Raw genomic sequence first — 12,500 nt, 5'->3', positions numbered from 1 at the left:
TCCAGCTGTGAGCAGCTGTTTGGCCTCGTCATCATGCTGACCTTGTGTGTGTGGGGTGAGAGTGTATGTGTGTGTGTGTGTGTGTGTGTGTGTGTGTGTGGCAGGAGAGCCAGGAGGGTCAGGTCTCTACGGAGGTGTGCTGGGCCCCTCTGCCCTTGTCTGCTGAATCAGAGCACTCCAAGGGGATGTGTGTGTGTGTGTTCCTCTGGGTGTGTGTTTGTGTGTATGTGTCTGTGTGTGTGTGTTCGTCTGGGTGTGTGTTTGTGTGTGTGTGTGTGTGTGTGTGTTTTTGAGGTTGGTGAGGCATTGAAGAATGGCGAGTGCAGTTTTGCCCTAGGTGCTGTGTGAAAGTGATTGCCTGTATGTGTGTGTGCGTGCCTGTGTACGTGCCTATGGATGTGTGTATGTGAAACTTTCCTAGTTCTGTTTGTATTTCACTATGCTATGGTGGTTCAAGGCTGTGTTGGTCCTGGCTGCAGTCATGATATTCTCCTCAGCATCACCTCATGACTCGAAGATGTGGCTCCGTCTGGCTCTTGTGAAATGTAGCACCTCGGTCTGATTTCATTATACCAAGAGTTCTTTCTGCACATACACACACTTAACATCTTCCTCTTAACACTTGGCCAATTGTCTAGAGATCTGCCGGCCAGTAGCTACTTGTGCAATTTGAATTTGGGATTGAAACCAAACTCCATGCCCTAGGCTTTGTGTTTTTTATTTATTTATGTGTGTGTGTGTGTGTGTGTGTGTGTGTCCGTGTGTGTGTGTGTTTTGCCCTCTGTGCTTGGGTTGGAACGGACATCCGGAATCGTGCTTTCCATGAACTCAGACCCTAATGAAGAGCCAGGGGGATGGAGTGAGGAGATGGCCAGAGATCCCCTTCCAGCATCCTCCACTGCTGCCCGACTGGAGGGCTCATTAATAAAAGGAAGCCAATTTCTCCCCTCTGCTTGTTAAACACTCTTCCCTCCTCCACCTCTTTTGGTCAGAGGAGAGAGAGAGAGAGAGAGAGAGAGAGAGAGAGAGAGAGAGCGAGCAAAACGTAGAGGCTGACTCCAGAGTCACCGATGCCAGAGTGGAGAGCTTGATCTGGGGGAGAGAAGGCTGTCTTTGGCATGTCTTTCTTATGCTTGTTTGGCCTCAGTCACTCACTTTACCAACCTGGATCCATTTTACCAAGCTCTTTTACAATAGCTGGGTCACTTTTTTTTGCCTACTTTATTAAACCCCTGAGGGAAATTAGGACTCTGCATTTAACCCATGTGTAGGCAGTGAACTAGGAGCACACTAGGGGCAGTGGGCAGTTAGCACACACACACACACACACACACACATATACACAAACACACACACACACACACGCACACACACACACACACACACACACACACACACACACACACACTAGGAGCAGTGGGCAGTTAGCACACAAGCACACACTAGGAGCAGTGGGCAGTAAGCTAGGGTGACCAGACGTCCTCTTTAACCCAGATGTGTCCTCTTTTCGAGACCTAAAAAATGCGTCCCGCAGGGATTCCAAAATTGCCTCGTCGGATATTTGTGTTTCTCTGGGTCTTTCTCAAACTAGTTTTTACGCCCTTACAAGTTTTGGAAAGGGTATCTCCCTTACGTTCCACCTTCTTGCGCGAGCTCTGACTGTAGAGAGGACTGTCATTGGTCGACCGCCCTCTCAGTGTTGCCAGATGCACAATAATTATCCTCAAAAGACGATCATTTTGAGCCTTTGGTATGGTACTTGGCCATTTCTAATCTGGCAACGCTGAGCACCTTGCCGCTTCCACTAGTAACCAAGGTTTATGTTTAATTAAACAGGCAAGACTGTTTCAGCTAACCAGGTACCATACCAGAAACATACTCCAGTTAACAAGGTTAACTTGACCTTATAACGTTAGCTAGGCCGTGACAAGCTAATGTTAGTCTGCTAATAGGGATAAAGGCCAATAAGGAGAAGCTGAGTGATAGCGCCTAACATGAATTTAAATGTAAATGTAGATGTAATGTAAATTATATCAGTCTGCTAATGTTAGCTAGCTGGATAGAGGGGTAAAAGGCCATTAAGGAGAAGCTGGGTGATAGCACCGAACATTCATTTATCTGGCTATCCTCCACCTGTAGTTCTCTAGCTCGCCTCTCAACAACAATGAAAAACAAATATTTTTTTCAATAAATATTGAATTTGTCCGGCCCTCGACTTGGACGTAGTTTTTAAATTTGGCCCTCTGTGTATTTGAGTTTGACACGCCTGCTCTAATCTAAATAAGCCGCTATCACTCGGCTTCCCATGGACAGCCGACATCTCACAACCTGTCCTGGAGGTGCCGGCCAGGATGGCATGCACTCATGTGTTAATCAGTGCCCATGCACCTCCAGGGTGAGGAAGTCATATTAGCTGTAATCACTCAGCTTCTAGGCTACTGAGTGCCTCCTTCAACCAGTCGGCAACGCAGCATAGAGCGCGGTGTAAAAATCCCAAGAATGTCATGCAGCTCAGTTGGGCTCCTCGTCCACACAGTACAACCGTCGATAATTTAGTGCTTGATGAGAAAGTGTTATACCTAGCTTAACTGCCTCTGCGTTATGTCTATTTTTTCGAGAGATGGAGCAAGAACAGTTTTAACAGCTAACTTAGACAGACTATTAGACACAGCTTCAGCCTATTTGGAAGCTGGGAGTCGTTTGTGGTCCTATGGTTTCTGTGTGCTTCACACTGCACAGCAACATGTCGTGGTGAGTGTTTTTTCCCGCATCCCAAAGTTGTGTTTGCATTTCAAGGTGGCACAGAATTCACTCAATATTACTCAGCCATGGCTGTTTTGAAAGTGTATTACCTGGGTAGGCTTTTAGAGCATCGGTGACAATAGACAGGAATACATTTAAATTAGAGAGATATTATGTACTTGCAGACTTGGTTGTGCGGCTATGCTGGTAATTTGTGCAGTGCTGCATTAAATTGCTAGAAGGGTAGTGGGTCATGCAAGAGTTGTTATGTCATTCAGGTATTATTGTCACAACCCCCTACATTCATTTTACAGTACAGGAAAAACTCATTAGGATATATTACACCAACCATATTACAGTTTACCTAGCACTCTATCCTTCCATCCATCGTATCGTTATCTAGCTCTCTCTCTCTCCCTCCCTCCCATTCATTCTCTCGCTCTGTCTCTCGTTCTCTTATCTCCTCTTTACCCTCTTTTCTCTTCATTTCTGTTATCTCAATTTTTGTGCTTTCAACAAAATGATTTGCAGCGGGAAGAGAAAAAGCTGCACTCATTTCTGCCACAGTAATCTCGGCGTATTTTCAAGAAGTGCACTGAATAGGAAAAGATTTAAGAAGTAGTGAAGTGGTTAAGACCCTGGGAGTTGAGATAGTGTATATGCTCCTGGTTTCCCAGTCTGGGTTTTTCTTTCTTTCTTTCTTGTCTTTTTTTCTTTCTTCTTCCTCTTCCCCTGCCTTGCATCAATCAATGCTAATGAGTGGAGATGCTTCTCCAGATGCAAAGCAATACCTGAGTAGAGAGGGCTACTGCTCTCCCTCCTCCACTCCTCCCCTCCTCCACTAGACAGCAGGAGAGACGGAGAGAGAGAGAGAGAGAGAGAGAGAGAGAGAAGGAGGGAGAGAGAGAGAGAGAGGGGGATAGGGAGAGAGGGAGAAAAAGAGAGAGAATGATGAGTAGAGGGCTACTGCTCTCCCTCCTCCACTCCTGCACTCCACCACTAGACAGCAGGAGAGACGGAGAGAGAGAGAGAGAGAGAGAGATGGAGAGAAGGAGGGAGAGAGAGAGAGAGAGGGGGATAGGGAGAGAGGGAGAAAAAGAGAGAGAATGATGAGTAGAGGGCTACTGCTCTCCCTCCTCCACTCCTCCCCTCCTCCACTAGACAGCAGGAGAGACGGAGAGAGAGAGAGGGAGAGAGAGAGAGAGAGATGGAGAGAAGGAGGGAGAGAGAGAGAGAGAGAGGGGGGGATAGGGAGAGAGGGAGAAAAAGAGAGAGAATGATGAGTAGAGGGCTACTGCTCTCACTCCTGCACTAGACAGCAGGAGAGACGGAGAGAGAGAGAGGGAGAGAGAGAGAGAGATGGAGAGAAGGAGGGAGAGAAGTAGGGAGAGAGAGAGAGAGAGAGATGGAGAGAAGTAGGGAGAGAGAGAGAGGGGGGGGATACGGAGAGAGGGAGAAAAAGAGAGAGAAGGGTGAGTAGAGGCCTACTGCTCTCACTCCTCTCTGATGCCAATTCAGCTGGCTTGCTTTTTTTCCTCTTCTTCTTCTTCTTCTTTCTCCTCTTCCTCTTCTTTCGTCTCTGCTTCCTTATCCCCATTCGTCCATCGATTGACTCTGTGGGCTTACAGTTTGGAGGAAATGAGAGGTAGTGTTTCTTTCCCACACAAACACTTTGTCTGTAGAGAGAGGATTCAGTCGTATACATTCTGGACAGCAGCCTTCCCCCCTCATGTAGAGCCAAGGCTAGGCCTGGGAATCTACTCAGAACTGACTCAGAGTTTACTCTCATCACAGCACAGGTCATTCACCGTTGGACTAGAGGTCAGTCAGCTGATCACCAAGTCATCCTTAATGTCCATTTAAATATCCATGCTTTTTCACTTAGTATATATTCATAATTCCTATACATATGATCCGTTCCATAAATTGAATATTAAGTACTGCAATCGCAGTTTCACATCGTTGTGCCTCCATTTGAGATGGGAAGGGATTGTTTGCAGGGCTGTGAGTTAAACTCAAAGCCAACCATATCTGTGTCTGTAGCGTCTAGGCTGAAATGTGCATCATCTATTTTTAAAAACATTCTCCCGTGTCCAGAACTCAGATGGCCTCACGGTCTTGCCAAGCATCTTGCTGTCTGCCATGGTTTTTGAGTACCTCCCTATCCCTGACATACATTAGCTCTTGTGCCCAGCGCCGAGCGCCAGTTGGCGTTGCATGTGGTGCTCGTTTAGCTGTTGTTCACTTTTTTTTTGTTTTTTTTTACTGTGCTCTTAAATTGCCACCTGCTTGGCACTAAACATCTTGAGTTAGATATAATTACTTTTTTTAGTTGGCGTGGTTTGAAAAGTTTTTTTACCGGAGGGATAAAAGAACGGAAGTGTCAGAAGCAGTATACCCATGGAGATTTGTTTGTTTGTTTGTTTGTTTGTTTGTTTGTTTGCAGTCAGCTGTAAACTTTAGCATTTCTGTGTTTGCATTAGAGTTGGTTGATTTTAAATGTGTTATTTTTCAGGCTAAACAGCAAGTCAGCTTAGTTAAAGTGAGGCTTGGTGCAAAACATCGGTATTTTTCAGTAAGCCAGGTGGTAAAAGCAATTTCTTCTGCATTTACTGAGGATGAGAAAAAGCACAAGTGTAGCTGCAGGTAGTTAGTATGCAGATCAGGTAGTATGCAGATCTCCACCATAGGGGGGAAATGAGACAAGCCCTTACCAGCAAATCCTTGTTTAAAAAGAGTTCTTTTGACTTTTGAATTCCTTTATTAGTATCTGGTAGTCAACAACATTTCTTGCCATAATTCCAAGCTTGAAACACAGTATAGTCTTCATCAAAGTCTAATTTAAATGTATATTTTGGATTAACGAGCTATGACCTAAAAGCCCCCCCAAACCTTGTTGTCTACTAAAGCAAAGGCTGTATGTTTGTGTTGAACATGCTTGCTAGTTTCCAGAGGTTGCAGTGTGAAAGAAACGGGGCCAGCCCATGTTTAAATCATAAACACCTTGGAGGGAGCCTTGCCCCTGGGCCATTGCCTAGAGGCTGTCTGTGTGGTGCATCTTGGTTTGCCGTGTTGCCACTCAGGCATGCCGCGAGCCACTTCGACACCACCGCCGCCTTCCACGCACACAAACACACACTAACCGCTACCACACACTGAGCAGGGCTAGGCTCAGCCGAATTGAGCTGTGCTACGCTACGCTGCGCCATGCGGAGGCTGCAATGACGTGCCGTGCCGTTTTGGGGGACATCAAAGACGCACCCTCGGGGCGTTTATCCCCGGGGGCGGCGCGAGATCAGTGGCAGCCTTGAAAGGGTACAAGCGACTCAGTTCCCAGCAGCCCCTCGCCAAACCCTCTGTATGACACATGTGTGTGTGACTTAGCGCTAGCTCCGTATGACACATGTGTTTGACTTAGCGTTAGCTCCGTATGACACATGTGTTTGACTTAGCGCTAGCTCCGTATGACACATGTGTGTGTGACTTAGCACTAGCTCCATATGACACATGAGTTTGACTTAGCACTAATTCTGTATGACACATGTGTTTGTCTGAGCGCTAGCTCTGTATGACACATGTGTGAGTGACCTAGCACTAGTTCTGTATGACACATGTGTTTAACATAGCGCTAGCTCCGTATGACCCATGTGTTTAACTTACCACTAGCTCCGTATGACACATGAGTTTGACTTAGCACTAATTCTGTATGACACATGTGTTTGTCTGAGCGCTAGCTCTGTATGACACATGTGTGAGTGACCTAGCACTAGTTCTGTATGACACATGTGTTTAACATAGCGCTAGCTCCGTATGACCCATGTGTTTAACTTACCGCTAGCTCCGTATGACACATGTGTGTGTGACTTAGCACTAGCTCCGTATGACACACGTGGTTGACTTTGCCCTAGCTCCGCTAGCTTATCTGTGCACTTTGAGTGTGCTCTGTCATCGCTTCGGTGTTGATTCTGCTCTCCCCCCTCTGCTTACTTATGTTTGGTGTGTGTTTCTTTCTCACTTGCTTGCGTAGTTTCTTAATTTCTTCCCTTCACTAAGGGACAGAGGGAAGTAAGAAGTGTGCTGTAATGAGCTTGGCTTAATTAGAAGGGAAAAAGGGACTGTTAAACACGCCGCAAATGACAACTCAAGTTAGGATTTTATTAGCTCTGTACTCTGTGTGTGAAAGTAAGTGTGTGTGTGTGTGTGTGTGTGTGTGTGTGTGTGTGTGTGGGTGTGTGTGTATCCTCTCTCTTCCCTCTCTCACCCTCTCAACTCCATTTTAAGCATGCAAGTCCATTAACCTGTCCGCCTGTCTCCTCGCTGCCTTATCTAGAGGTCTTGTTTTTCACACTGATTTTTCCCCCCTCCTTGCCCATCTCTGATGGTCTTTCTTTCTTTCACACACACACACACACACACACACACACACACACACACACACACACACACACACACACACACATACGCGCAGAGAGAGAGCGCGCGAGAGAGAGAGAGAGAAGATATCTACTGGGTAGGACACATAGGGGAAAGGTATAGTGTTGTGCTGCCATGCACTCTTAAAGCCTAGAGCAGATAGATTAAGAGAGAAGAGGCCACTAATTAAGTCCCTGTCAGCCCCCCCCCCCCCCCCCCCCCTCCCTCCACCCCCCCTTCTCTGCTGCACTGTTTTTCTCTACCTTTCTCCCTCACACGTATACGCTCACTCTCTCCCTCACTGTCTCTCTCCCTCTCCCTCTCTCTCCCTATCCTTTCTCTCTCTCTCTCTCTCTCTCTCTCTCTCTCTTCTCTTTATCTCTCTATACCCCTGGCTCTCTCCTTTCATACACTCTACTTTCTCTGTTTTTTTTTTCATTTTCATCTACCCATTCACCACCAACTCTTTTCACCTTCCTCTCCCTCTACCCCTCCCTCTCCCTCCCTCCCTCTCTACCTCTCCCTCCCTCTCTTGCTCTACCTCCCTCTCTACCTCTCCCTCCACCCCTCCCTCTCCCTCCCTCTCTGCCTCTCCCTCCACCCCTCCCTCTCCCTCCCTCTCTGCCTCTACCTCTCCCTCCACCCCTCCCTCTCTGCCTCTACCTCTCCCTCCACCCCTCCCTCTCTGCCTCTCCCTCCACCTCTACCTCTCTCTCTTTCTCTCCACTGATCCTTTTTTTCAGACTCTCACGACAGCTTTATGTGAGAAAGGGTACAATACACACTCCTCAACACATTCTCTCTTGAGTATCCAAGTACTCTGGACACACAGCCATTTAAACACATTCACACACAGACACACACACACAGACACACACAGACACACACATACACACACACATTCACACGCACGCCACACACACACACACACCCACACACACACTCTCACACACGCACACACACACACACACACACACACACACACACACACACACACACACACACACACACACACACACACGACAGCGCAGGCTATTTATGAGTGGCTACCTGCACCTCTGTGCACTTGTGTGTCTGCAAGTGAACTCAAAGCTATTAACACATTCACACACACACACACACACACACACACACACACACAAGCTATTAACACGTACGCTGTCCCCTGTGAGACAAACACACAGTGTGCAAATGGACGATACACAGATGGATGCCGGTCACTTTTCTCACCGAGAGATAAACACGCTCACACACACACACATACGCATGCACACAAACAAACAACCTCATTCACTCACACAAGCTCACACAAACAAATACACATATGTGTGTGTGTGTGTGCACAGGCATACACACACAAACACAAACTCAAACGCGCACACACACATTTTGTCCAAATAGACCCAGACAGGGCTTTTAATGGTTTAATTTATTTAGACCCTATCTGAGGTGTTTCAGGAGCCCGTTGATCAAGCTGCGGAGGTGTTGATAGACCAGAACTGGCCCTCTGGAATACAACATAGCCTGAGACTCTGTGTGCGTGCGTGTTTGCGTTTTGTTTGTTTGTATGTGTGTTTGTGTCTGATAAACACTGTTGACTGGTGAGAGCCAGAGAATATGTTGTGTGAGTGTGTTGAGTGTGTGCAAGACTAACAGAGTACGTGTGTTTATATGTGTGTGTGAATTGGAATGGGAGCAGCAGTGGGAGTACGATTTGTACATTGTGTGAAGATTTTCAATGTGTGGACAATGGTTCGGTTGCATTCTTGTGTGAACACATGTGTGTGTGTGTGCGTGCGTGTGTGTGTGTTCACTCGTGTATGGTATGTATGTATGCTGGGCCGTGTGTGCATGTGTGTGTGTGTGTGTGTGTGTGTGCGCGTGTCTGTGTGTGCATGTGTGTGTGTTCACATGTGTATGGTATATGTATGTATGCTGGGGCGTGTGTGCATGTGTGTGTGTGTGTGTGTGTCTGTGTGTGTGTGTGTGCGTGTGTGTGTGTGTGTTCACACGTGTATGGTATATGTATGCATGCTGGGGCATGTGTGTGTGTGTGTGTGTGTGTGTGTGTGCGTGTGACATGTGTGTATTAGCGTAGCGCATATGAGCGCACAGGCATCATTATCAGGCACTGTTTGACACGGCTGTGATCTGCTGCCCGCCCAGCTGCTACGGTCTCGCTGCCAATTAGCCTAGAGAGCCGAGTAGAGCGTGCCCCTTGTGAGCGTGTGTGTGTCTGTGTGTGTGTGTGTGTGTGTGTGTGTGTGTGTGTCTGTGTGTGTGTCTGTGTGGATGAGTTTTCAAGAGTGCGCACTCACACTCACACACACACACAAGCACCCCTCGCCCTCTCTTGGACAATCGCACTTCCCGACCAAATCAAATTAGCCCACCTCTGTGACTGGGCCACGCGGTGCTGAGCAGCGATACCTATTAGAGAGCTGTGGCACACTCGGCCTTCAGCCCCTGGGTCTCGGCCCCTTTGACTCTCCTCTGGGGAGCTGTCAGGATCCGCTCTCTCTCTCTCTCTCTCTCTTTCTCTCTCTCTCTCTCTCTCTCTTCTCTACAGCTGCTTTTTATTCAAAAGGGGTCACCCTGTCAGTGCAAGCCATTTAGGGATTCTGTTAGGCCGAGAGAGAGAGAGACAGAGGGAAGGAGAATGCAGATGTATTTATGTGTGAAAGTGTGTGTGAGTTTTCTGCACTCACACACACACACACACACACACACACACACACATTATAAAATGGAACAGGTGTCTGTGTCTGACAGGGGTGGGAAGGGAGCAAGACCCTAGTGTCTGATCACCTGAGGTCAGCAGGTGCAAGTGACCTTTGACCCCAACACTTCCTTTGTGGTTAGGCTGTGAGTCGGTTTTCTCAGTATACAGATGTCTTGTCTGATATTCCTGGGACACGATGGGATGTCTCCGCACATAATGTTGTGGGACATTAGCTAAACCTAGTGTGTTTTTTCCTACCTACTGATATGACTAATCATAAAGGTTCAACCAAGTATGTTGTGTCTGTATTTGCATGCTAAGAGTTTTGAGTCTGAAATTTGAAATCTTAAATTGACTAGACTAGAGTTTGACAAGATAACCTTTGGGGTTAAATACATCTAACAACGGGTGGAAATAAAGAGTAGTGACTAGTTGGATTGGTCGGGAAACTTCTTGCAAATAGCCATTGCTTGCTGTGGTTCTTTCACTCTGAGGTTGAATTTCATTCTGGGTTAAAACCTTGCCTAGGCCAAGCCACGCCTCTGCCCACAGATTGAGGAAATTTAAGCTATTGAAGTTTTCTGTTCCGGTCAGATGACTGGTTTTAACCAATCATCAATTAGAATGACTTCTTGGAAGCGGATTGTCAGATCTCCCACCCATTCTCTACTGACAGCATCCACTTGAAAGCCTGCTCATCAAAGCATTTCCAAAACCGCTTAGCCAATCAAACTTCCCGATTTCACTGAAAACAAACAACAATTAAGCACACTCCCTTTGTACATGGAAATGCAAGCGACAAGCGCAATATCTTGTCAGTGTTTCCCAGTGTTGTGGGATGACTTGAAAAAGCTCTGCCCTTCCGCCTTGATTCATTAGGTGCTCAGCAGTATGCACGTCCGCGGCAGGTGATTGTTTGTAGCGTCTGCTTCGGTGAGGATGAATGTGTGTGTGTGTGTGTGTGTGTGTGTGTGTGTGTGTGTGTGTGTGTGTGTGTGTGTGTGAGGATTGAATGCGGCCGCTGTCTGATGAGCTCTGTGCCTGGGGAGAGCAGAGCCGCCTTGCCACAGACAAATTAACCTGACAGTCAGAGTGGGCGGGTCTTTCACGGCGCAGGGGATCTAACCTGCTCGTGACCGGATTAAAAAACACGCACACACACACACACACAGCGAGGGAGAAAGAGAGAAATACACACACACACACAGCGAGAGAGAAGGAGAGAAATACACACACACACACACACAGAGGCGAGAGAGAAATACACACACACACACACACACACACACACACGCACAGAAAGAGGGAGAGAAACACACACACATACACACACACAGAACGAGAGAAATACACACACACACACACACACACACACAGAGGGAGAAATACACACACACACACACACACACACACACACACACAGAGGGAGAAATGCACACACACACACAGCGAGAGAGAAAGAGATAAACACACACACACACACACACACGCACAGATAAATAAACATACACACACACACACACGCACTCATGGCATGGTGGGTCATTGTCAGTTATTGTAAATGAATGTTCAGAAACACCTTCTGGACCTCTCTTAGCAGTCCCTGCTTTTTGTTCCCCTATGTGATGTGGAGACTCCACCTGTAACGCTGTCTTCCACCAGTCTATCATTATTCATTGCTGCATCAAAAGGCTAATGAACACGTTGCTATCTGAGTTCAATAATCCAGTAATCCACTAAAGACTGTTTCTGTTATCGGATTTTACATCGATGGTATCACTTTTCATGGGAGATGTCGTAGTAGAGACACTAGCACAAGGGTGGGTGACTTCAGGACCTCGGACATAGTGAAAGTATCCAGTAAAGACGTTCTGTGTAACCGTGGTTACCCTCCCTCTTCGCAGGTGGTGTTTGAGGGCATCAGAGGGGACGGTTACGAAGGGGACATCGCCATTGACGACGTGTCCGTTACCAAGGGGAAATGCAAACAGGACAACACCGGGTCGAACACAGGTGAGTCCTCACACTGCGTAATCTCTTTGACCCAGTGTCTAACCATTTATTCCTACAGGTCTTTTATAACCTAATTATTTCACCCCACTATACCACCATCCACAATGTGTCTGAACTCTAGCACACCAACACTGTTAATCTCTCATACAGGTGTGTAGTTGTACTGTCACAGCTATTGCACAGAGAGCAGGAGGCAAGAGAGACATAAAGAGAGGGAATACAGTAGAGAGAGAGAGAGAGAGAGAGAGAGGTGTGTTTAAAGAAGGAAAGTATCGCCAACACAACTCTAGTTAGACCATTTCTCATTCTGAACAACATGATGGCCATTTTGAACATGATGGCCATTTTGAACATCATAGCCCTGCAGAAGAATGTAGCACAATACAAAGAGGAACAGTGGGGATAGATTATAGTGTTGTTTACCCCTTGCAAAACAAAAAACAAACAAACAAAAAAACGGTGTAGTAGAATGACATGGCAAATAGCAAACAGTGTGCTGATGTCTTTTACTATGAACTTCTTTTCCTGAAGAACTTCCAGTATCAACCACCCACAATTGTATCATTTCACTACTTTCTTCTCCGAAGTATTGGCTGAACAAACCGATTTG

The 12,500-nt window shown here is 46.8% G+C and overlaps 1 protein-coding gene across 1 annotated transcript in view; it reads left to right on the top strand.

Moving 5' to 3' along the window:
- mdga1 (MAM domain containing glycosylphosphatidylinositol anchor 1) overlaps positions 1–12,500 on the top strand; it is a gene marked incomplete at its 3' end in the record, with an annotated part of 246,681 nt that overhangs the window by 224,173 nt on the left and 10,008 nt on the right. The window contains 1 exon segment of the mRNA XM_080849904.1: positions 11,782–11,890. Within this exon segment, the coding sequence (XP_080706030.1) occupies positions 11,782–11,890 (109 nt within the window).

Source organism: Sprattus sprattus (assembly GCF_963457725.1).
Source record: "Sprattus sprattus genome assembly, chromosome: 13".
Classification (NCBI taxonomy): Eukaryota; Metazoa; Chordata; class Actinopteri; order Clupeiformes; family Clupeidae; genus Sprattus; species Sprattus sprattus.
This window is presented reverse-complemented; position numbering and strand designations above follow the sequence as displayed.